The sequence below is a fragment of the Eumetopias jubatus genome, unplaced genomic scaffold (genome assembly GCF_037043125.1).
Source record: "Eumetopias jubatus isolate StellerSeaLion01/CBP00866 unplaced genomic scaffold, mEumJub1_p1.0 scaffold_15, whole genome shotgun sequence".
In the NCBI taxonomy this organism is placed as follows: domain Eukaryota; kingdom Metazoa; phylum Chordata; class Mammalia; order Carnivora; family Otariidae; genus Eumetopias; species Eumetopias jubatus.
In genome coordinates, this window is record NW_028274821.1 from 32,550,881 (window position 1) to 32,577,066 (window position 26,186).

The 26,186-nt window shown below is 40.6% G+C and overlaps 1 protein-coding gene across 1 annotated transcript in view; it reads right to left on the minus strand.

Moving 5' to 3' along the window:
* GLDC (glycine decarboxylase) overlaps nt 1–26,186 on the minus strand; it is a 98,626-nt gene that overhangs the window by 47,443 nt on the left and 24,997 nt on the right. The window contains exons 4-15 of the mRNA XM_028107310.2: nt 25,113–25,277; nt 19,071–19,148; nt 17,707–17,854; nt 17,001–17,197; nt 14,943–15,039; nt 10,687–10,792; nt 8,957–9,096; nt 8,107–8,187; nt 5,957–6,054; nt 5,139–5,223; nt 4,935–4,976; nt 3,431–3,573 (exon numbers count right to left, since the gene is read on the minus strand). Of these exons, the coding sequence (XP_027963111.1) occupies nt 3,431–3,573; nt 4,935–4,976; nt 5,139–5,223; nt 5,957–6,054; nt 8,107–8,187; nt 8,957–9,096; nt 10,687–10,792; nt 14,943–15,039; nt 17,001–17,197; nt 17,707–17,854; nt 19,071–19,148; nt 25,113–25,277 (1,380 nt within the window). The remainder of the gene's footprint in view (nt 1–3,430; nt 3,574–4,934; nt 4,977–5,138; nt 5,224–5,956; nt 6,055–8,106; nt 8,188–8,956; nt 9,097–10,686; nt 10,793–14,942; nt 15,040–17,000; nt 17,198–17,706; nt 17,855–19,070; nt 19,149–25,112; nt 25,278–26,186) is intronic.

Genomic DNA, 26,186 nt, shown 5'->3' on the forward strand with positions numbered 1-26,186 from the left:
AAAAAGACAGTCTCTTCAACAAATGGTGTTGGGAAAATTGGACAGCCATATGCAGAAGAATGAAACTGGACCAGTTCCTTACACCACACACAAAAATAGACTCCAAATGGTTGAAAGACCTAAACGTGAGACAGGAGTCCATCAAAATCCTAAAGGAGAACACAGGCAGTAACCTCTTTGACCTCAGCCGCAGCAACTTTTTCCTAGAAACATTGCCAAAGGCAAGGGAAGGCAGGGCAAAAATGAACTATTGGGATTTCATCAAGATAAAAAGCTTTTGCACAGCAAAAGAAACGGTCCACAAAACCAAAAGACAACTGACAGAATGGGAGAAAATATTTGCAAATGACATCTCAGATAAAGGGCTAGTATCCAAAATCTATAAAGAACTTATCAAACTCAACACCCAAAGAACAAATAATCCAATCAAGAAATGGGCAGAAGACATGAACAGACATTTTTACAAAGAAGACATCCAAATGGCCAACAGACACATGAAAAAGTGCTCAACATCGCTCGGCGTCAGGGAAATCCACATTAAAACCTCAATGAGATACCACCTCACACCCGTCAGAATGGCTAAAATTAACAAGTCAGGAAACGACAGATGTTGGCGGGGATGCGGAGAAAGGGGAACCCTTCTACACTGTTGGTGGGAATGCAAGCTGGTGCAACCCCTCTGGAAAACAGTATGGAGGTTCCTCAAACAGTTGAAAATAGAGCTACCATACGATCCAGCAATTGCACTACTGGGTATTTACCACAAAGATACAAATGTAGGGATCCGAAGGGGTACGTGCACCCCGATGTTTATAGCAGCAATGTCCACAATAGCCAAACTGTGGAAAGAGCCAAGATGTCCATACAGAGGAATGGATAAAGATGTGGTATATATACACAATGGAATATTATGCAGCCATCAAAAGGAATGAAATCTTGCCATTTGCAACAACGTGGATGGAACTGGAGGGTGTTATGCTGAGCGAAATAAGTCAATCAGAGAAAGACATGTATCATATGACCTCACTGATATGAGGAATTCTTAATCTCAGGAAACAAACTGAGGGTTGCTGGAGTGGTGGGGGGTGGGAGGGATTCGGTGGCTGGGTGATAGACATTGGGGAGGGTATGTGCTATGGTGAGCACTGTGAATTTTACAAGACTGATGAATCACGGATCTGTACTTCTGAAACAAATAATGCAATATATGTTAAGCAAAACAGAAGAAGAAGATAGGGGAAGAATGAAGGGGAGTAAGTCGGAGGGGAGACGAACCATGAGAGAGGATAGATTCTGAAAAACAAACTGAGGGTTCTAGAGGGGAGGGGGGGTGGGGGGATGGGTTAGCCTGGTGATGGGTATTAAAGAGGGCACATTCTGCATGGAGCACTGGGTGTTATGCACAAACAATGAATCATGGAACACTACATCAAAAACTAATGATGTAATATATGGTGATTAACATAACAATAAAAAATTATTAAAAAAAGCTAATGACTAAAGAGTTAAAATAGTCCTTAACAATTAGTCTCCCATATGACACAGAAGATGTAATCATATTCCAACACCAGAGGGCGAAGTTTCTTCATTTTCAACATTTAATTAAGGTTTATTGCCTCAGATTAGTAATTCACTCAGGTTCCTCTCTTCCTTTAAAAAAAGGGGCAGGGGCTTGATGATGATGTTTTAATGAAGGTATGAAGCCTGACTTTCATGAATGTCATTCCTTCCTATTTATAAAATCAGGGTTTGAGAGGCTACTATTAAAAGAGCCTTGTGTCCTTTCATTTGCCATATGCCCCCCTCCTAAAGGGTTTGTATTTTACAGAATATACTGTTTTTACGAAGTGCATGACTTTGCTGTATAGCTTATGTTACCAAACAGGAGGTAGGACTTGATTGTAGCTAAGATCTGATTACTTTCTGTTTCAGAGAGTAAGACAATAAATGTCTCAATTTTAAAATCATTTGATTTTCGGGGTGCCTCGGTGGTACAGTTGGTTAAGCCTCCAACTCTTGATTTTGGCTCAGGTCATGATCTCAAGGTTGTGAGATGGAGCCCCCAGCTGGGCTTCTCGCCTGGCGGGGAGTCTGCTTGAAGATTCTCCCTCTGCCACTTCCGCCTCCCCAAATAAATAAATCTTTAAAAAAAATCATTTGATTTTTGTATCTTTAAGTCTACATTTCTAACAAGCTCCTGGGTGTTGTCAATGCTAAGGCTGCTGGTGGAGAATTACACTTCTTGTGGAGAATCCCCCAGCAGGAATGCAACTCTTTTGAAGATAGTTAAATGTGAATTCATGCTGATAGAAGTGTTTGTCTATCCACCTATCTCTCTTTTCCCATGAAGACAGATCACAAACCCAGTGGATTCCAAATTGGCTATATATCAGAATCATTTGTTTGCTTCTTAAAAATAAGGTTTCTTAGTCCTAACCCCTGGAGATTATGATCAGTAGTCCTAGAGTGGGACACAGACATTTGTATTTTTAACAAGTACCCAAGAAATGTTGCCAGAGCCCTCTGCTTTTAAAAAAAGTCACTGTTTGGGGCACCTGGGTGGCTCAGTCAGTTGTGCATCTGCCTTCAGCTCAGGTCATGATCCCAGGGTCCTGGGATCGAGCCCCGCATCAGGCTCCCTGCTCAGCGGGAAGCCTGCTTCTCCCTCTCCCACTCCCCCTGCTTATGTTGCCTCTCTCTGTCAAAAAATAATTTTTTTTAAGTCACTGTTCTTCAGAGTTTTTACTTTACAGATAAAGAAACAGAGGCCAGAAGAGGGGCAGGGAACTTTCAAAGTTAGTGACAGCACAAACCAGGATCTAGGTTCTCCTGACCCTACTGGATTGAGATATTGCTGCTTGTTAGGAGTTAACATGTGTACTTGATTCTAATTCTAATGCTCTGTCATTGATGGATATAGTAACTAGTTTCCAAAGATGGCCCAAAGTGAAACACAACTCTGGACATTCACAACCATGTGTTGTCCCCTTCTGCATTCAAACTGGGCTGGCCCTGTCACTTGCTTTAATAGACAGAATGCTTTGGAAGTCATGCTGTGAAACTTCAGAGGCTGAGCCTTAAGGGGTTTTGTAGCTTCCATATTTTTCCATCATGGAACACTCCACTTTAAACCTAGACATCATTCCAGGACGAATGAAGCTCAAGCAACCACATGGAGAGGGCTACATGAACAAGAACTAAGGCCCAGGTCAATATCCTCAGCTGATCTCCCAGCTAATAGCCCATCATTAACTTGCCATCTATGTGAATGTGGCTACTTATTGGACCTTCTAGCCATCCACCCAAGTGGAGCTGAACTGTCTACTCAACTCTCAGAATGATACGGAATTGTTGTTTCAAGCCTCAAAGTTTTGGGGGTGGGTATTATACCACAAGAGATAGCTAAAAGACAGGAGAAGAAATCTCTTACCTGTTAGGCTGGAAGGAGATTCGGTCATAGCCTGTGAGTTCACATAAGTCTTTCTCAAGCTCTTGGAAAAGTTGCTGATACCCTTGAGCTTGGTCCAGAGGCACAAATGGGTGGATATTTGCAAATTCTTTCCATGTGATAGGCTGAAGAGCAACAGGGGAGAAAACACATGCATATGTACAATTGTAATTGTAATAACAATACTAAACTTTAATAATGATGATGATGATGAGTATAGCACTAACTAGCACAGAGAGTATTTACTATGTGCCAGGAACTGTTTTAAGCACTTTAAATACATTAATTCATTAAATCTCACCACAATCTTACCAGGTAAGTACTATTACTGCCTTCATTTTATAAGCAGGTCAGAAATGCCTAGAAAGGGAATTTACCCAAAAATATAAACTTTTTCTATCTTTTCAGGAACAAAAAGTCCCCAAAATAGATTTATATCCATGAAACCCAGTGAGTTATTTCAGGTATGGTTTACTTGAACTCTTATACAGCACATATATTTATTCTCAGAACAAGACAAAAACAAAAGCAAATGGGGAAAATGCTTCCAATCACAATATAAAATGACTTCCTTTGTCTGATGTGATTTGTCATATCAGAATAATCCTATGGGAAAAAAGGAAGAAGATAGTTTTGCTAAAATGGATCCTAGCCTAGGAGAGGTACTTACCAACCACAAGAGCAGGTTACACAACTCTTCTGTTGATATGAGAAATAAATGAAAACCTCCAGTCTCTACCCTTTTCACACTGTGAATGGATTTCTAGAAAGAAGGCTTAAGGTTCTGAATTCTACTGAGCTTAACTACAAGTTGATAAAAGCATTGCAGGTTTAAAGGGGGGAACAGGAGCAGCACGTGGCTGGCTTAGTCAGTAGACATGAGACTCTTGGTCTCAGGGTTGTGAGTTCAAGATTTTTAAGATTACTTAAAAATAAAATCTATAATAGAACAAATAAATAGGGGATAGGAAGGCATGAATCTATAAATAAATAAATAGGGGATAGGAAGGCATGAATATATTTTTAATTATTTTAATTTAAATTCAATTAATTAACATATAGTATTAGTTTCAGATAATTTTACTCAAATTTAAATGATCAAGTTGTGATAAAATTGGGGTTTCTCCTAAGACTGTTGAATAGCAAAATAAAGATAGGGCGCCTGGGTAGCTCAGCTGGTTAAATGCCTGCCTTCGGTTCAGGTCATGATCTCAGGGTGCTGGGATTGAGCTCAGCATTGGGCTCCCTGCTCAGTGGGGAGCCTGCATCTCCCTTTCCCTCTGCCCCTCCATGCCCACTCGAGCTCTCTTTCTATTTCACTAAAATAAATAAACCAAAATCTTAAAAAAAAAAGAATAGCAAGGTAAAGAATTACTCAGGTAGTTATTAAATCACAGTCCCAGTAGCTTTCTCTAGTTATCTAATTATGTACAAGCTAGAATACTGCTCCTACTAAGTTCCCTCTTAAGAGAAGTGTCCTACTTACTGCGAGTTCAGATGAGCTGTTGAGCTTCATGGTACAGGACCCCTTTAAGAAGCATATCCAAAATGTAACACATTAGTGATTTCCTCTTGACCCTCTGATCTCCCCACATGGCCTCCTCTCCATCCCTCTTGCAGCATGTTAGCTGCAACCCAAAGAGGTGAGACCAGGGTTGGGGTTAGAGGTAAGAATAAAGACAACAATTACCAGTGGAATCATGCTGTGAACAAGGGAAATGTCTTTGTTTTCCAATTTCTTCATGTATCGCACAATATTTGTTTCTGAGTGATAGCTGTAACAAAAAACAAATGATTTGGGGCATTATAATGGGATAAGAGTCCATATACATCCTCCTGAAATATAAGACACACAGATCTACCTTCAAAATACAGATCGATTTGAGCCATGGGCAACATGCCAACAAAGCATCAGAGGGAAGGGCACGGAACCCCCATGAACCTCAGGGGATGCAGTAGGACAAGAAGCTTCCATGGGCAGGAGAGGAAGGTTGGGAAGAGGACTATGTTGAGTTCCTGGGTATGAACTTCAGCCTAGCAACCATGCATCCAAACTCCTCTCTTCCTGACAAGTGGGCTTCGGGGTTACACTGCCAACAGAGCAAAGCCACCAAGAGGTGGCTTTGCCAAAATCAGGAATGGAATCCTTATGGCATTGGTTTATTAGTGGGCCATGGCTGAACCACAATAACCCAAGCCATATCATAGTTGGATACAGAAGCCACTCTCTATGGGCACCTGGACGGCTAAGTCAGTTGAGCCTCCCACTCTTGGTTTAGGCTCAGGTCATGATCTCATGATGCATCGTGAGATTAAGCCCCATGTCGGGCTCCATGCTTAGTGGGAAATCTGCTTGAGAGTCTCTCCCTCTGCCCCTCCCCCAACTTGTACACTCTCACTTGCTCTTTCTCTCAAATAAATAAATCTTTAAAACAAAATTTTTTAAAAAGCAGCCACTCTCTATTGTACTACCGAGCCACAGCACATAATGCACACAACCACACAAACCTGTTGAACACTTGATGTGTGAGGAAAGAGCTAGTTCTCTTGAAAGCAGTCCCTGGAATACCTCTCCACTCCTCGCCCATGCTTTCAGCAACCAGCTCCTGTGTGGAGAGACCACAGACTAAACAGTGGAAAGCATGCCTGGAACTACATGTGGAGATCCAGGCTTCTGGTTGGCATGTACCCCGACAAAGCACTAGAGATCTACTACCACCGCCCAACCCCCTGGCATCTGGCATGGTGAGGTAACAGGGATCAGGAGTCATGAATTGGTCGGAGCACCATTTTTAAGTTCTACTGGCCTTTGCCAGAGGAAAATGACAATTTTTATTGCCCACCCCCGACCCCGGCAAGACTTCTCCTGCATGTTCCTTGAGTAATGAAGCAAGTTACAGTAAGTTATTTTAAAGGGCTATCAAAAAAGTTATGATGGAGGCGCCTGGGTGGCTCAGTCAGTTAAGAATCCAATTCTTGATTTTGGCTCAGGTCACAATCTCAGGGCCATGGGATTGAGCCCTGCTTCTGGCTCCACACTCAGCGGGCGGAGAGTCTGCTTGAGATTCTCTCTTTCCCTCTCTTCTGACTCCCAACTCCGTGCATGCGCTTGCTCTCTCTCTCTCAAATAAATAAATCTTTTAAAAAACCAGTTATGATAACACTCAAGTAAGTATTCTCACTTGACAGTGCTTTTACCTGTGAGAACAATTCTAATAAAATACATGTGCCAAGACCAGTGGGCAAAAGGATAATCCCTTCAACAAACAATTGCTGAGAAAAGTGGATATCCAGATGCAAAAGAATGAAGTTGGACCATTACCTTATACCATATACAAAAACTAACTCAAAGTGAACTAAGGACCTAAATTTAAAAGCCAAAGTGTAAGACTGTTGAATCACAGATCTGTACATCTGAAACAAATAATACAATATATGTTTAAAAAAAGAAGAAGAAGTTAGCAGAAGGGGAAGAATGAAGGGGGGAAAATCGGAGGGGGAGACAAACCATGAGAGACTATGGACTCTGAGAAACAAAATGAGGGTTCTAGAGGAGAGGGGGTTGGTATTAAAGAGGGCACATTCTGCATGGAGCACTGGGTGTTATACACAAACAATGAATCATGGAACACTACATCAAAAGCTAATGATGTAATGTATGGTGATTAACATAACAATAAAAAATTTTTTAAAATTTTTTTAAAAGTATAAAACTCTTAGAAGACAGACACAAATCTGCATGATCTTGGATTTGGATTTTGGTTTCTCAAATATTACACCAAAATGGGAAACGTTTCCTTCCATCAGTTCATTCAACAGTATTTACTGAGTGCTTCCTGTGCACCAGGTCCTGTAGAGTGCTGTGATTAACATTTTGCCACAGGTTTAGGTAGCTACTGACTGCTTCTCTGTCATGTTCATTCCACGGAACTGTAACCTTTCCCCTCACATGGCCCTACTAATTCGTTGCTTTAGAAACCAGCTCAATCACACTGAAATGTCCCTAGTTCACATTGTAATCTTTCTCCTCTAAGTCTTTATTGTTGCTTTTCCCAGTGTCTGGAATACCTCTGGCCCCATCCTCCTAGTTCTTCAATTGTACCGTCTTAGATTGGATAACTCCTACTCATCATTCAGAACTCAGCTTAGGACAATTTCTCCAAGTCTTGGTGAGAAGCTCCTCCTCTGTGCTCACAGAGCATCTTCAGACGACACCTAGCATAAGATATCACCTGGATTTTAATCTTGTGCATGTCTGAGTCCCCACTAGACTATAAGCTCTGTCGGGGCAGGAATCATGTCTAATTCACCACCATCCTCAGGGCCTAACATAGTACCTGCCACATATTAGGTGTTCAATAAATATGTTACAGGAGTAAGTATTTTCCCAGAACTGACATAACCAAGACATCAATGTCACAGTTATCCATATTAGTGATAGTTTTAATTAAACACCATTAACAATCCTCCCACATAGCCTGGCTGCAAGGTCCTAGCTTAGGGCCCACCGCAGTGACTACCAGCTATCAGGGATGGTCAGTGGCTTAATTTTAACAGCAGGCCACCCAGTGTCACACTTGGAGCCACAAGAGGGAAAGTCATTTTTGACAACACCTTGAACAGTCATTATGAGAAATGCATCTTCTTAATTTACTTACTGCAGACGATTCACAGCCAAAGATCCATAACAAGTCATCCAGATCTTTTTCACTGACTGTTTCATCAAGAGAAATCCCAAGCTACAGAAATGTAAATGAAAGGGAAAACATCAGCCCAACACCAAGACCAGTAGAGAAACCTCAAGAGAAGTCAAAGGGAGGAAGGTGCTGGATAAGACCCCCTGTTATTCCAAAATATCTGGGTGCCATTGTATCCAAGTTGGCCCTTGGACTAGATGAGTCTGAGACTTCACAAAGTTTAGAGTTTTAGGAGACACTTCTGGACTCCAACAGTCTGGTAGGTCTGGTAGGTCACCCCTATTGACACTAGATATACTTAACCTTAATTTATTATATCACTTATCATAGTCATTACCTTCAATAGTCATATTGTGATGGTATTGCGAGCAAAATATGTGCCTAAGAGTCCCATACATGAAAACACAAAGTCTTAAGTAAAGCTAAGAATGAATTATCCTTTATTTGAAAGTCACAATGTTCCAAGTGGGAAATGAAAATTGTTAAAAAAACATAGATTGTGGGGCGCCTCGGTGGCTCAGATGGTTAAGCATCTGCCTTCAGCTCAGGTCATGATCCCAGGGTCCTGGGATGGGGTCCCACATCGGGCTCCCTGCTCAGAGGGGATCCTGCTTCTGCCTCTCTCTCTCTCTCTCTGTCTCTCTCTGTCTCTCATGAATGAATAAATAAAATCTTAAAAAATAAAAAAATAAAAATAAAAAACATAGATTGTGCCCCAAATTCCAATACTGATTTTCTTAAGAAAAAAATTTTTACTAAGAAAAGTCAGGAAACTTTAAAGTAGTTTAAAAAGTGGAAAAGTTTTACTTACTGTGCCATCCTCAAAGAGCCGAAAATTGATTTGCCGCTGAGTGGCCCTGTCCAAGACCTCCTTCACTGAGCAGCCACACTGAATCTTCAAAGTGTCAAAGAACAAGTCATGCTGGAGTTGATGCCCTGCTCGCTTGAGACCTAGACAAGATAGGAGAGCCATGAATCCCCAACACAGAAATCTGCCCCGTGGCCCCTGACCTTTCACAGAGAAGTAAAGAGGTAAACTCTTTTTTTCTTTTTTTTTTTAGATTTTATTTATTTATTTACTTATTTTAGAGAAAGCACAAGCCGGGGTAGAGGGAAGCGCAGAGCCCAACACAGGGCTCAATTGCAGGATCCTGAGATCATGACCTGAGCTGAAATCAAAAGTAGGAGGCTTAACTGACTGAGCCACCCAGGGGCCCCAAGAGGTAAATTTTAACTATAGTCTGTTCCTGATCTTAGCCAGTGTTTTGATAGCTGCTTTTTTTTAAGAAATTAAAAGTTTGTTACTATGCTATAGAATATTATGAAATAAATACATATAAAAAAAGAAAAATCACCATAATCACCATACAGAAATAATCACTGGTTACAATTTAGTGTATATTACTCTAGAATGGGATGTGTGTGTGTGCGTGTGTATGTGTGTGTGAGATATATCACATATATTTCTTTACACTTGAAAAAATTTGTAATACATAAAGAACATTTTGCTTTTCTACAGATCGATATCCATGTCATTATTTTTAATGATGGTATAATATTCAAATATATGCATGTAAAATAATTTAATCACTTATTATTGAACATTTAGGCTGTTTCTAAGATTGTGGTATTATAAACAATGTTTCAATGGATATACTTTACATCCTTAGGTGATTATTTCCTTTAGATACATTTCTAGAAGTAGAATTTTTGATTCAAACTGTAGGCACATTTTAAAAGCTTTTGATATGTACTGTTTACATGCCCTCATGAAAGTTATACCAACATGGGTGCCTGGGTGTCTCAGTCAGTTGAATGTCTACCTTCAGCTCAGGCCATGATCTTAGGGTCCTGGGATCGAGTCCCACATCTGGCTATCTGCTCAGCAGGTAGTCTGCTTCTCCCTCTTACTCTTTGTCTGTGTTCTCCCTCTCTCTTTCTAATAAATAGAAAAAAATCTTTAAAAAAATTTTATACCAACATCAGCATTCTTTTCAATCTTTACCAATATAATGGGAAAAACACTATTGTTTCAATTTACATTTTCCTTAATAGTAAGGTTGAAATTTTATGTTTACTGGCCATTTATTTGTATATTTGCTTCTTTTAAAATTACACTTAGGCACCTGAGGGACGTAGTCGGTTAAGCTTCTGACTCTGTTTCAGCTCAGGTTGTGCTCTCAGGGTTGTGAGATTGAGCTCTGCATCAGGCTCTGTGCTTTAAGACTCTCTCTCCCTCTCCCTCTGCCCCTACCCATGATTGTCTCTCTCTAAAATAAAATAAATAAATCTTAAAAAAATAAAAAAATAAAATTACACTTAATGTCCTTTGCCCATTTTTCTCTGAGTGATCATCCCTCTTGTTTATGGGGTTGGGGAGCAAGTAAGAGATCTCCATATTAAAATTTTTAACACTCAGTCTATCAGAAATGGTGAAATACTTTCTTATTTGACTTTCAATTTTGTATACAGTATTGGACATACACTGAGTTTTCTATTTTACTTACTCAAGTTTATCAGTCTTGTTATGAAGTGACTCACCTTCAGACAAAATCAAAGTGGCATTATGTACCCTCCTAGCAATATGCTCCAGCCCACGGGAACCATGGTAGATTGCAAACATGGCAGCCATGTTTGCCAAGAGAGCCTAAAACAACAAAGAACATTTAAGGAATCATGTTCAACAATGTGATGAAGACAGTTTGTGGGAAGGAGTATTATTTTGACTTTGAAATGCCACAACTGAAAACAGGGACAAAAAAAAAAAGATCAGATTTCCTGCTTTCTCTATGATAGTGGGGGACCATTTATAACCTGCCTATCTCAGGGGCAAACACAGCATCCAAGACACCCTGGAGTCACGATACTAAACTTTCAAATTTGACCACTATAAAGGAGGAGTTTCATCCATGTAATATAATCATGTCACCCATAAGTGGGAAGATGGGGCTGTCATTAAACATCGAGGAGCAGTATTTCATGTAGGAAGACAGCAGAGTAATAAAGGTGTCAAGGGAAAAGAAGTGAGATCCAAGAATTTTATATCAATCAAACAGTTCAAGGATAAAAGCAACAAACAATTTACAAATACACAAGAACTCAGGGAACACAATTATACTGAGAACTTAAATAAAGCCCTAGAAGCTGAATTTCAGCCAACCGATGGATGAAAGGAGATTGTGTAGGAAAGGACTACCAAAAATGAAAATGCAGAACACAGGGGAATAAAACCAAAATGAATTGGCAGGTCATGTATTAGAGAAAATCAGCACCTATTGGCTATTCCCTGCTCACAGCAAGGTCACTTTCTCAGGTAAAGATATCTCCCTTGACCACAGGATTGAGGTTTCACAAGAACATTTACAGGGAAGCGTGTGTTTTTGTGTGACAGAAAATAGAAAGGAATGGCACTGGAATCTCTCAGAGATAAGGGGCACAGACAGCGATGCTTCAGTGAGGAAGTCCTGCATGGGGAACAAGAAAAGGACCCACTGTGATGGCATGTTGAGTCAGGGAAGAAGATAAAAGAAGACAGCTAGGATAAGATACTAAAACGAGTGACGTGGCAAAAAATGATGGAGGCCCACCTCATGCTTCTCTTCCTCTTGGTCCCATCCCTCATTTGCTTTATCACCCTAGATCCTGCCAATAAGCAATCTTCTAACCATGCAATATCATCCCTACCTCCCAGGAAACTGGTTCCAACTCAGGTCTCAGATTCCTACCCTGCCCAGCCTATTCCGTTCTCCCACTGCCACTCCCATTTTACTGGTCCAGCACTATAAACTCTGAAGTTTTCAGTCCCACTAGTGTGAATTTTCTCCTAATGTACTAGGTCAGTAGTTCAAGGTCATCTTCACAGTCAATCACCATGGAGTGGGAAGGGCACCTGAGAAACACAATGCTTTTAAGTTGGCTGATATTCAATATTGCATCTGTTTTGTTAGGTACACATTTTCTCAGCCAGGGACCACTGCAAAACAAGAAACAGTTCTCAAAAGATGCCAGAAAGGGATGCCTGGGTGGCTCAGTCAGTTAAGCATCTGCCTTCGGCTCAGGTCATGTTCCCAGGGTCCTGGGATCGAATCCCACATTGGGCTCCTTGCTTAGCAGGGAGCTTGCTTCTCCCTCTGCCCTGCTGCTCCCTCTACTTGTGCTCTCTTCTCTCTCTCTCTGACAAAAAAAAAAAAAAAGATGCCAGAAAGTCAAGCCCCACAGTCAATAAAGAAAATGCAGAGGAAAGGAAGAAATCTGGGGCACCTGGGTGGCTCAGTCAGTTAAGTATCCAACTCTTGATTTTGGCTCAGGTCACGATCTCAGGATTTTTTTTTTTAAAGATTTTATTTATTTATTTATTTATTTGATAGAGAGAGAGAGAGAGAGAGTATGAGAGGGGGGAGGGTCAGAGGGAGAAGCAGACTCCCCGCTGAGCAGGGAGCCCAATGCAGGACTCAATCCCGGGACTCCAGGATCATGACTTGAGCCAAAGGCAGTCGCCCAACCAGTTGAGCCACCCAGGTGCCCACGATCTCAGGATTTTGAGATTAAGCCCCGAGTCAGGCTACGCACTGAGCACAGAGCCTGCTTAAGATTCCCTTTCTAGACCTCTCCTTTCTTTCCCTCTCTAAGAAAAGCAGCAGCAGAAGAAGACCTCTAAGAACACAGAAGTAGACTTTCTTGGACTAAAATTCCCCAAGAGAGTATAGAAGCTTTGTGGACTGTATAACAATTAGAAATAAATACAGAAGCCTACAACACATTCCAGCTATGGAGAGGGCAAGTCAAACAATATATGACACTGTGTATCCAAATGCTTATGACTACTGCTGGGGAATAGAAAGTCAGGCCTGATATTCACAGAATCCTCTGGAATCCTCTTATCACAACAACCCTGTATAAGTTGGTTCATGTCCCTTTTTAATGTAGAGATGATTCTTTTCCACAAAGAGGAGACTGTATCAAGTGAATGGCCAACAAATTGATGAGAAGTATAGAATCATTTTTAGAAATCTCAGAAAGGCGTTAGAACTCCAAAGGAAATTCAGAGAAATGAAAGAAAATTCAAATTTCCTGGATAACTTGGACAAACTTAATATAATTAGTATACTTAAATAAAGTAATAAAAAAAGAGTAATCAAAAGTTCATAATTAAAAGTTGCTCAAAATCATTAGTTATAAGGGAAATGCATACTAAAACCACAATGAGATATCAGTTCACAATCACTAGGATGGCTATAACTGAAAAAGACAGGCAATAACAAGCACTGGTGAATTTGCAATGACGTGGATGGAACTGGAGGGTGTTATGCTGAGCGAAATAAGTCAGAGAAAGACATGTATCATATGACCTCACTGATAGGAGGAATTCTTAATCTCAGGAAACAAACTGAGGGTTGCTGGAATGGTGAGGGGTGGGAGGGATGGGGTGGCTGGGTGATAGACATTGGGGAGGGTATGTGCTATGGTGAGCGCTGTGAATTGTGCAAGACTGTTCAATCACAGATCTGTACCTCTGAAACAAATAATACATTATATGTTAAAAAAGCAAGAGTCGGATGCTTAACCAACTACGCCACCCAGGTGCCCCTGTCTTCTCTGATTTTTATCTTCTCATTCTTTAAAAAAAAAAACAAAAAAACAAAAGACAGAGTTGCGCTATTTCCAAGGCAAACATCACTTCAATAATTGCTGAAAAAGAGGCCTTTGTTCAGCCCAAGTTCATCTGTAAAATTAATTTCAAACATTGAAGCTGAAAACCCCTTAATGCATTTATAACCAGACAGGCACCTTTTGGAAGAACATGAGCAGAAAGAGCAAGACAGGAGGAATCAGCTGCAGAGGAAGGAGAAATATATAAGCAGGGAATTCAACAAATGAAGGGTAAACTATGGAAAGTAATAGCATCATATAAAGTTCAATTTGCTGTCAACAGAGGAAAAGCTCTTGACAGCTGGCTCCTTCCTGTGGTAAAAGAAGAGCTCTTGGCTAAAAAGAAGCAGCCACCTTTTTGAGGCAACAAATAAGACAAGAAAACGTACTGAGGAAACTAGTCCAAAGACCACCGGCTAGAGAACCAAATATAAGAAGACCTAATCATCTACTGCCCCTGGACAGTCTAAAACCTGGTGGTGGTGCTTTGAGCCAGTGCCCTGAGAGCAAAAAGCACTGTACTGCCCACTGAAGTATTGGTAAGATCTCTTTCTCTCACCTTGAATGGAGAAGATGGACCTAGAATGGATTGGATGCTCAGGAAGAGTCCTCCACCTAAGCCTAGAAACTTGGTCTCAAACACTCCTTCCTCTGACCTGAGCCCTGGGCAACTTCCAGAATCATCAGGAACTTAGGAAGCTGCTCCTCTTTTAGTCCATCCTTTCAGGAATGCCTGTCCTGAGTCCTCAGTAAGAGTACCCCATGACTACCACCAACGGGTCAATCTTGGTCACCCCCTCAAGCATAATCACATTGCCTCCCTTACCACATTTCTAGAGGGCTTCCATTTCAACCCTAAGAGAAGGTGCCCAATTGCCCACCACCCATAATGGACCTGGCCCGATGGCCAAGAATGCTAGAAACACTGAAGTATGCAGTATATCCATACACAGAGCTCCAGGAAAATGCATTGTATTTTGGTTCTGACAAGACCACAGGGCTTCTCTACCAGTAAGATCACACCACTTCTGATGTACACACTGGTCAGTAGGTGGTGAACAAATGAATGAACAATTGAGTGAATGCATGAGCAGCTCATTTCTGTAGATTATAAAGGATTTAGTGGGCAGAGCAGGCATGTGATCTACCTGAGCTGTACAGATGTTGCTAGTAGCCTTGTCTCTCCGGATGTGTTGTTCCCTGGTTTGAAGAGCAAGACGATACACTTCTTTTCCAGTGGCATCTCTGGCCCAAGAATAAAACATCTAGTTAACACATATGATCACAGCACCAAGGGTGGTCACAAAGGGACCCGTTTCTTTCCTTCCCAGCTTGAAGTGAACCCAGAAAATATATTTGGCTGCAAGGCCATACAGAAAAAATTCTTAAGCCATCCTGTTCTAAATAGGACTACTAATTTTTAGTATATACTTTGAGGGAAGAACCGAGATATACACAGTGAGACCAGCAACCTTGAAAGGAAACCTCCCTGGAATTACCCAGACTAATATAATGATCGTGAATGAGGATTCAATTTAAAATTAAACTTAGGGAAGATTAAATTTCACTGTGAGCATCTTGGCAGACACAGAAAAAAGGGAAATATCTGACAAAGAAGTCAACTTCTGCCCTGGAATCTAAAGCAACTGTACTGCTACAGAGAAAAAGAATGTGTTGAATCAATAAATTGTACACCTGAAACTAGTATTGCACTGTTTGTTAACTGGAATTTAAGAACTTAAAAAAAGAATGTTAATAATTTTACCACTTGTCTCTAAGAAAAATTTTCCTTCTTTCCTAATACAATTAAGAATTTGGATAGGGGGACCTGGGTGGTGCAGTGGGTTAAGCAACTGACTCCTGGTTTTAGCTCAGGTCATGATCTTAGGGTTGTGGGATCAAGCCCTGAGTAGGGCTCCTCACTCAGAGTGGGAGTCTGCTTGAGATTCTCTCTCCCTCTCCCTCTGTCCCTCCCACTCATGCTCTCTCTCTCTCTCAAATAAATAAATCTTTAAAAAACAAAAAAATAATTTGGGGACACTTGGGTGGCTCAGTTGGTTAAGCATCTGCCTTCGGCTCAGGTCATGATCCTAGAGTCCTGGGATCGAGACCCGAGTCAGGCTCCTTGCTCAGTGGAGAGCCTGCTTCTCCCTCTGCCTGCCGCTCCCCCTGCTTGTGCTCACTCACTCTCTCTGACAAATAAATAAATCTTAAAAATAAATTAATTAAAATATTTAAAAATTTTAGAAAAGAAAGATTCAACAGTCTTATCCTTTATTTCATCAAGCTCTGGGTCCATTTTTTCAGTAAGTTCAATATAAAAATCAGCAGAAAGGGGCACCTGGGTGTATCAGTCGGTTAAGCGTCTGCCTTTGACTCAGGTCATGCATGATCCCAGGGTCCTGGGATAGAGCCCCACATTAGGCTCCCTGCTGAGCAGGGAGCCTGCCTCTCCCTCTGCCTGCCTCTCCCCCGCTTGTGCTCTCTCTCTGACAAATAAATAAATAAAATCTTTAAAAAATAATCAGCAGACAATAATTAATACATTAAATTTTTAATTAGAAAACTTTCTGCCTCATCTCACCTGGTGAAGATACATCACTGAAAGAAACAAATGTAAGAATACTTGAAGAAACTTATTTTTACACTAAAAAGCAAGGTCCCTCTTGCTATTATGTGATAAGTTGCATTTCAACAATTCAAATCATTCACTAATATAGACTATTCACTTGTGCTAGTAAGTCTAACTTCTTTGAAAGGTCTAAAAGGGCATGCTAAATTTCCCCAGTAATAATCATGACATTCATCTAAATTCTTAATCTGAGGAGGTGTACCAATGAGAAGCACTTGAGAAAGTACATTTAGAAATTAATAGAACAAACAAGTAGCAGGCCTCTAGGAAATAATGTGGATTACAATGTATACATGGTAATCTCTCACTGTGCTTGTCTTTTACCTAACTGTGTGGCATGACAATGCGTTTGAGAATCAGAGTGGTGAGATATAAAACCACCTAAAATGTCCAGTCTTTCAATGCTTTTGTCAACCTAATTAAATTCACTTATGTGACTTCAATACAAATAATTTGTAAATTATTGTGCCTGGCCCAGTTAAATTCAGAGAGAAATCAACAACTTTTGTAATCAGAAGAAGAAACAGGGAAAATAATAACCACAATCAAAGGGGAGAGACAGGAGCTTCATTACCTTGTTACCCCCACCATTCTCCCGGGCATCATCCTCACCAAGCTTTCTCTAACAGCAAAAAAGGCTGCATGTGGACCACCATAGCCCAGTGGTACTCCAAATCGCTGTGAGCTGCCTAGGGCAATGTCTACCCCAAATTCTCCAGGAGGCCTCAAGATACACAGAGCTAAAAGGTCGGTAGCACAGCAGGCCAGGGTCTAGAAAGGACACAAGAGAGAAAGTGGTGGTAGTTGTCACCTTCCCCCGAGAGCAGTGAGACAATAGCAAATTATCTGCAATATAAGCAGACAGACAGGGTTGTTTCATACCCTGTGAATTCCATTTACTCACTGATTCATTCAAAAATATTTACTGAGGGGAACCTGGGTGGCTCAGGTCATGATCTCAGGGTCCTGGGATTGAGCCCCACATCGAGCTCCCCACTCAGCAGGGGGCCTATTTAATCCCTCTCTTTCTGCCCCTCCCCCTGCTCAGGCTCTTTCTCTCTGTCTCAAATAAATAAATAAAATCTTTTTTTAAAAAATTACTGAGTGCTTACTATGTGCCAGAAATTAATGAACAAAATAAACTTGAAAAAAGGAGGCAAGAAGGAGAGAGTTTTACCATTCTAGGTGATACAGGTATGGAAACTAAGATGCATCAAAAAATCGTTAATTCAAAGTTGGGACATACCTCCATGGACCCCCACAAGGAGAGATTTGCCTACCCCAGTCTGATGGGCCCTCTCCACAAGCTCTGTGAAGTCTTCTACCTTCCCCTCGGTGTCTGGATACTGGAAGAGCACTCCACTAACATCGTTTCCACTGAAGTCCATTTCATGGGGTAATTTCAGCTCAATGAGAACGCCATTGTATCTGGAAAGACAGAAGACAAAGAGCAATCATGCTTTTGGTTTTTAAGAGAAAATAAAGCCCCTTACAATTTATTTTCAGTGATAGAGTGCCCATATTCAGTGTCCTTCCTCATTGCCCCCCACCCCCACCTCATCCTGACACACAAACACACCCCCATCTCACACCTGACCTTTCATTGGTAACAGAGCTTCACACCATCTCGAGTGCTGGAATATTTCTCTCTTCCATGCTTACCATTCCCATTCCCCCCTTTCTTGCCAGAACCTGCTCCTGAGAGGGTCAGGAACGTGGCTTCCTAGGACTAAAGAACCAATTCCTGCAACTACAGAGCAGTCACCACTTTCACCTGGGATCAGTTTTAGGTGAATAGAAAACCATCAATAAGACAAAGAGAAAGACCTTTCTTAACCATCCAGTTCCAATTCTATCTGACAACACCCCTTCTGAAGGGATGGTAGATGGGGTTGGGGAATATTGCCCCGTTCTTACAAGAAGAGAGCAAACAGGGGCGCCTGGGTGGCTCAGTTGTTAAGCGTCTGCCTTCAGCTCAGGTTATGATCCCAGGGTCCTAGGATCGAGCCCCGCATTGGGCTCCCTGCTCCGCGGGAAGCCTGCTTCTTCTCTCTCTCTCACTCCCCAGCTTGTGTTCCTGCTCTCTCTCTCTGTCAAATGAATAAATAAAATCTTAAAAAAAAAAAAAAGAAGAAGAGAGCAAACAGACACACCAGCAAGTGATAGCTCTGCTGTTTTTATCTGATTACAGCACTAAACAAATACAGTATGCTTGCTTTCGTCTATATCATACCACACCTAGGCTTTATATGGATCCCTTATAAACTATGTTTGCAGTTGCACATACTACACTCTAACAACTGTGTGAGAATTCCATTTTTTCCCTCTATTTCTCAAGCTTTCCAAAACATTGCTGAAATTATTTTTAATATTTTTAACTTTGTTTTTAAAAAAAGAAAACAAACAACATGGTTACTCAATATAAAGCAAAGGCAACTAAGGCCACTTCTGTATTCTCTCAATTCTGACACATTTTACTTACTAGGCAAGATCTCAGGAAGAAAGTAGGAAGGAAAGCGAAACTGAACAACCTCAATTTAAACCAGGTTCACATCCAATCAGTTTGGAAGTAAGAGAGAGAAACAACAGTGATGAGCATGATATACATTATCCCTGAGTTCAAAATATGAATGAAATTAATTACTTGGCTCGAGTCTGGATGACAGCTATTGTCTGTGGATGGCAACGGGGGTCAACAAAAAATCTCTTCCTCTTGTTGTGTCTGTTGAAAAGGAAAATCACATTCAAACATGAATATTAAAGAAATCAAAGTATCTTCTAAGAATGCAAAGCAAAGGTGGTACTTAGGGAAACTCTGAGCATAATGTAAAAAATGAGTCCTTAATTCTACTGATCAGAATTCTACTGAAATCCAATTTTCGTTTTTGAAAAGAAAACCACAGGCCCAAAATGGAGTGACTTGTGCTAGGTTCATGTCACCAAACTGGGGCTTCATACATACCTGATTATAGTTTCAATCTTCCCCAGTAATATAATCTTAACGGGTCAGTCTAGAATTTCCTGGTAAGCACCAATGAGGTAATTCACCTAATAAGACTCTTTTTGTCCCCCAAAGGAAAGTGACCTTGCTCTAAATAATCCCTTTTTTGTTTGTTTATGACTTCCTTGACCCCACCTTTAAATACCTTTCCCTTTCAGGGGCTGCCTTCGGTTCAGGTCATGATCCCAGAGTCCTGGGATCAAGCCCCACAGCTGGGATCTCTGCTCAGTGAGGAGTCTACTCCCTCTCCCTCTATCCCTCACCTTGCTCATGCTCTCTCCCTCTGTCTCTCAAATAAAGAAAATCTTAAAAAATAAATAAATAAAAACCTTTCCCTTTCACACTGGACAGCGACACGTAAAAGAATGAAACTGGACTACTTTCTTACACCATACACAAAAATAAGTTCAGAATCGATGACAGGCCTAAATATGAGACCTGAAACCACAAAAATCCTAGAGAAGAACACAGGCAGTAACCTCTTTGACATTGGCCAAAGTTACTTCTTACTAGATATGTCAACTGAGGCAAGGGAAACAAAAGCAAAAATGAACTATTGGAACTTCATCAAGATAAAAAGCCTCTGCACAGCGAAGGAAACAATCAACAAAACTAAAAGGCAATCTACTGAATGGGAGAAGACATTTGCAAATGATCTGATAAAGGGTTAGCATCCAAAATATATAAAGAACTTATAAAACTCAACACCCCAAAAGCAAATAATCCAGTTAAAAAATGGGCAGAAGACATGAATAGACATTTTTCCAAAAAGACATCCAGGTGGCCAACAGACACATAAAAAGATGCTCAACATCACTCATCATCAGGGAAATACAAATCAAAACTATAACAAGATATCATCTCATACCTATCAGAATGGCTAAAATCAACAACACAGGAAACAACAGGTCTTGGCAAGCATGTGAAGAGGAACCCTCTTGCACTGTTGGTGGGAATGCAAACTGGTGCAGCCACTCTGGAAAAGAGCATGGAGGTTCCTCGAAAATTTAAAAATAGAACTAACCTATAATCCAGCAATTGCATTACTAGGTATTTACCCAAAGGATACAAAAATACTGGTTCAAAGGGTACATGCACCCCAATGTTTACAGCAGCATTATCAACAATAGCCAATTGTTGGAAAACAATTGGAAACAGCTCAATTGTCCATCGCCTGATGAATGGATAAAGAAGATGTGATGTGTATACACACACACACACACACACACACACACACACACACATACACACAGGAATATTACTCAGCCATAAAAAAGAATGAAATCTTGAGATGCCTGGGTGCCTCAGTCAGTTAAGCGTCTGCCTTCAGCTCAGGTCATGATCCCAGGGTCCTGGGCTTGAGTCCCACATTGGGCTCCTTGCTCAGCAGGGAGCTTGTTTCTCCCTTTGTCTGCTGATCCTGACTGTGCTCTCTCTCTCTCTGATAAATAAATAAAATCTTTAAAAAATTATATTAAATTAAAAAAAAAGAATGAAATATTGCCATTTGCAATGATGTGACTAAAGCTAGGGAGTATTATGCTAAGCCAAATAAGTCAACCAGCGAAAGACAAATACCATATGATTTCACTCATTCGTGGAATTTAAGAAACAAAACAGATGAACGTAGGAGAAAAAAAAGGGAAGTAAACCAAGAAACAGACTCTAAACCACAGAGAACAAACTGAGGGTTGCTGGAGGAGCGGTGGGTGGAGAATGGGCTAAATAGATGATGGATATTAAGGAGGGCACTTGTGATGAGCACTGGGTATTGTATGTAAGTGATGAATCACTAAATTTTACACCTGAAACTAACATTACACTGTATCTTAACTAACTGGAATTTAAATAAAAACTTGAAAAAAATAAAATTAAATCAGATATTAAAAAAAATCATTTCCCTTTCTGTAGCCCTTTGTCGCTCCTTTCTATTTGCTAGAGGGGATGCTGCCTGATTCATGAATCATTGAATAAAGCCAATTAGATCTTCAAATGTACTCAGCTGAATTTGGGTGTTTTTTTTTTTTTAAACACCATTCCAACCCCATTTAGCAAAATCAATCTTAAACTGGCTTAAATTTTTTTAAAATATGCTAAGTTAAAAGAAATAAAAACAGAATAGTGATGGGGTACAAGTAGAAATAAAAACTAACTCTTGAAATAAAAAACATCTGAGAATTTTACTGTCAAAGAAGCCTATCTAAACCAAATGTCCTCATTCGACAGAGGATGAAAAGGACTCAGAGAAGTGACATGGGCAGGACCACACAGCTACTAAAGGACCTAAATGCTGGGAGTTTTCTAAAAGTTCCTGATTTCAGGAAACGAAACTGATGGAGATTGTTAAGAAAACCATAGGCCCAAAATGGTGTTTCTTGGGCTAGGCCCTGTCACCAAACCAAGGCTTAATACCTAAACTAACTGCAGTTTCAACCTCCTCCAGAAATGTAGTCTTAACCTGTGAGTCAGGAATTTTCCGATAAGCACAAAGGAGGTAATCTGTCACATGAGCTTTCTCCATCCACCAAAGGCTAGAAGAGGTCATCTGTATAATAAGACCGCCTGTCATTTTCCCTAAGGGAAGGTAATCTTGCCTGAAACAAATCTTTCTTTTCTTTTGCTTATCACATTCTTGCCCCACCCTCCTTCCTATAAAAAAAACCTTTCATTTTGTACAACTCCTCAGAGAGATTTTCTACGTGCTAGATAGAATGCTGCCCAATTTATGAATTGTTTAATAATAAAGCCAATTAGATCTTCAAATATGCTCAGTTGAATTTTGTTTTTTAACAGGATACATAACAGTGTATGTATCATAAGCACATCTGGGTAAAAAGGGTGGGGAACACATGTACATTGTGCTATGCATTTAATTTCCCAGAAAGATACACAATAACAACAGCTTTCTCAATGGAACAGGACTGAGAAACAGCATGTTCATTTCATTATATTTTCTACTGTTTGCATATTTTTCCCACTCTGAACAGGTATTTTTATAATAAACATAAATTTAATAGAGGATTAGGTAGAGTTGTATAGATTAAAAAAAGCTATTAATTATCCAAAGCACAATTCTCTTCACGGTGTGAATCTAAATAAATTGGGAGAAAAGAGTCATCTGAGCCTAAATGACCTAAGATGGAAACAAAAACACTGCTATTTTAATTTTTATTTATTATTATTTTATTTATCTTTCCAAAGATAAAAACCACAAGGCTGCTTTTCAAAGGTCAAATTAAGATATGAGAATTAAGAGAGAGGAAGTAAATCTAGCATTTGCAGAGCAAATCAAGCATTTGCAGAGCTATAGCTCATTAACTCAAATCAGTTCAGGACCAAACCCCCGAACCTTCAACCAGAAAGGCCTCAGCTTCTCCAAGTGTGAAATGGAAGCTCTAAGAAAGAGAGGCAGGGGGAGATGAGAAAGCAGCAAGAAGGTGGATAAGGATGAGATAAGATGAAAATGTGAAAAGCTAAGAATAGAGAAACATTCCTTTCTGGCTGTCTACCCAGGATCAGGAGGAAGAGCCTAAGCCCACCTCTAAGGCTGCTTGGGAAGCAGAATAACCTGTGGCTGGAAATTTAGAGGTTTTCATACCTGCTAAGCAAGTTTGGGGTTCACTATGGCAATGTTGTGATTTATAAGAAATATATATTTGGTCATGACCAAATTTTTAATGTATCAAATATCAAAATATTTCATATTTTCATTTATATTTAGTCTTCCTCCACAGTTCTTGGCTCATAGCTCCCCAAACTTCCTAACTGTGGAGAATGAAGATGTCTTTTTTTATGTTAATTAGGTGACTTTTGGAGAATGTCCATGGATGGGGTTTGGTTGCCAATGGAGCCAACCCTATGATTAGAGGGCTAGAACTTTTAGTCCCACCTCCGACCTCAGAAGGAAGAGGGGTTGGAGGTCAAATCAACAGCCAATTGCCAATGATTTAATCAATTTTGCCTATGTAATGAAGCCTCCATAAAAAACCATAATGGACGGCATTTGGAGAACTTCGGGTTGATGAATGGGTGGAGATTGGAGGCGAATGGTGTACACTAAGAGAGCATGGATGCTCCACGCCTTTCCCAGATACCTTGCCTTATGTATCTCTCCCATTTGGCTATTCCTGTTTTTCCCCTTAATAATAAACCAGTGATCTAGTAAGTAATGTTTCTCTGAGTTCTGTGAGTTGCTCTAGCAAATTAACTGAACTTGAGGAGGGTGTCCTGGAAACCTCTGGTTTATAGCCAGGCACGCAGAAGCAAAGGAAATAATGTGGGCTCGCCACTGACTATGAAGTGGGGTGTGGTGGAGTGAGTTGGCGGGGGCAGGGCAGTCTCGTAAGACTGAACCCTTAACCCCTGGAATCTGATGCTATCTCCAGATAGATTGTGTCAGAACTGAGTTGAACTCCTGGACACCACGCTGCTGTTAAAGAATTATTTGTTGGTGTGGGGAAAACCTCGATGCACACACTGGACTTGGTACCAGAACCAATTTAACCATCCCTAAGTATCTGGAAGCCAAGAAAGAAAGTTACATGGGCATTCAGAGCCAGAGGCACAAAACCTCACAGACACACCATGAATATGGGCAGATTTCCCAACCAGATGACATCTACATGTGAACTCTACCAGGTGAACTCTACCAGGAAGATAAGCTCAAAAGTACTCACAAGGCCAAGAACAAAGGAAGGTGGGGAACTGGAGAGCAACTGTTAACTATATACCATGACCCAGCAATTCTACTTCTAGAAATGCATCCTCAGGAGATCATCAGAACTTTTGACAAAATTGATTCTAAAGATGTAAAACAATAGCATCTGTAACAGGAAAAGATGGTATCAAAGTGAATGTGTAACAATAGAGGTGAGGTTACATAAATTGGGGTACTTTCATGCAGGTGAGAACTACCAGGTAGTCAATAAAAGCCATGTCCTAGAAAGCTGACTAAAGCAAATCTTCTCCCAATGTATTGTTAAATACAAGAAAACAAGGTATAACACATTTAAATACAACCTAAAACAATATGCTTCATGAAAGAAGATGGCATTTGTGTATTAATTACAGATTGCCAGTTCTTACCCAATATCCATTCTCCCCTTTACCAATAGTAATAGAATCCCAATATGTAGGGCACAGCAATGTGCCCGTCTAATAAAAACTGCATTTCCCCAGGTCACTGTAGGTACGGGTGGTCAATGAAGCATAAAGTTTCTGAGTGCAAGTTGCCAAAAAACTCAAGAGGACTTAATTAGCTAGCAGCACCCTTGGCCCTTTCCTTCTTCGTGGGTGCAGAGGTCATAGTTAAAGCCCCAGCAGTCATCTTGTGACCATGAGGACAAAGGCCTCACACTGAAGATGGCACAGAGAGAGGAGAACTTGATACTATCTCAGAGTTGCTGTAACATCCCTGAACTTAACACTATGGATGAGGAGAGGAGAGCCAAATGTTTTTCTTATGTAAAAAGCACTATTTTTTCAGATTTTTTTGTTCTCTCTCAGCTGACTGGTATAATGCTGTGTGTGTGTGTGTGTGTGTGTGTGTATAATGCTACTGTGTGTGTGTGTGTGTGTGTGTGTGTGTGTGTGTGTGTGTGTGTGTGTGTGTGGAGGTGATTCACTGGGCACTGCACAGGCCGCGGGAGACATTGGAGGATGTCCCTCGCCCTGTGGGCCTCTTACCTGGTGCATAGCTGCATTGCCTCTGCGGCCGCTGTGGCCTCATCCAGCAGGGACGCGTTGGCCATGTCCATGCCTGTGATGTCACACACCATGGTCTGGTAGTTTAGTAAACTCTCCAGTCTCCCCTGAGACACTTCTGGCTGGTATGGAGTATACTGGGTGATCCTATGAAAGACACAAAAGGCCATGTCCAAACTGTGACTCCACTATTCAGAAAAGTGCACAAAATGTCTTCACTTTGGAATTCAGTAACTGAAACTTAAGTCTGTCTTGAGAACTGTGTTTATCAGTAAGCTTCCCTTGAGAATTATATATCAGTAAGGAAGCTCAGACTTAAATCACAGTAACAATATTATCTTTTGTTTGGGCATATTCAGTACTTATGTTTCTTTCTATCTCTTTAAGGTACTTCTTAATCTTACATTTCTATTTTAATAACCTTATTGTATGTGTTTTATTGTAAGCTGGTTCTTAAAATCCACTTGAGCTTACCTATGGTATTATAAACAGAAATTTTACTTCCTGTTATCTTTCTGCTAGCTAAAAGCCTATCTCAATCACAGTCCACAATAGGAAAGCATCTAAGAATCTACTATCTAATACTCAAAACTGTTGTTTTATGGGGATCTTTGTTTAATACTAAGGAGGAGAAATTCTACGTGCTCCTAGGAAATTAACAAGAGGTCTATTTAAGAATCCTGACTAATCAGGGGCACCTGGGGGGCTCAGTCGGTTAAGCGTCAGCCTTCAGCTCAGGTATGATCCCAGGGTCCTGGGATTGAGCCCCACAACTGGCTCCCCGCTCGGCGGGAAGCCTGCTTCGCCCTCTCCCTCTGCCTGATGCTCCCCGTTTGTGCTCTCTCTGTATCAAATGAATAAATAAAATCTTAAAAAAAAAAAGAATCCTGACTATTCAGTTATTAAGAGTCTGCAGAAGTTAACTCAAAATTCAAGGATATAAATGGTTAGAAGGCAGTATAGGCATGAGTTTTAATATTATATCCTCTAGTTATTAGCCACAAATATTTCTTTAAGTATTTGAGTTAACACACTTTGTGCCTTCATCCTTTTTTT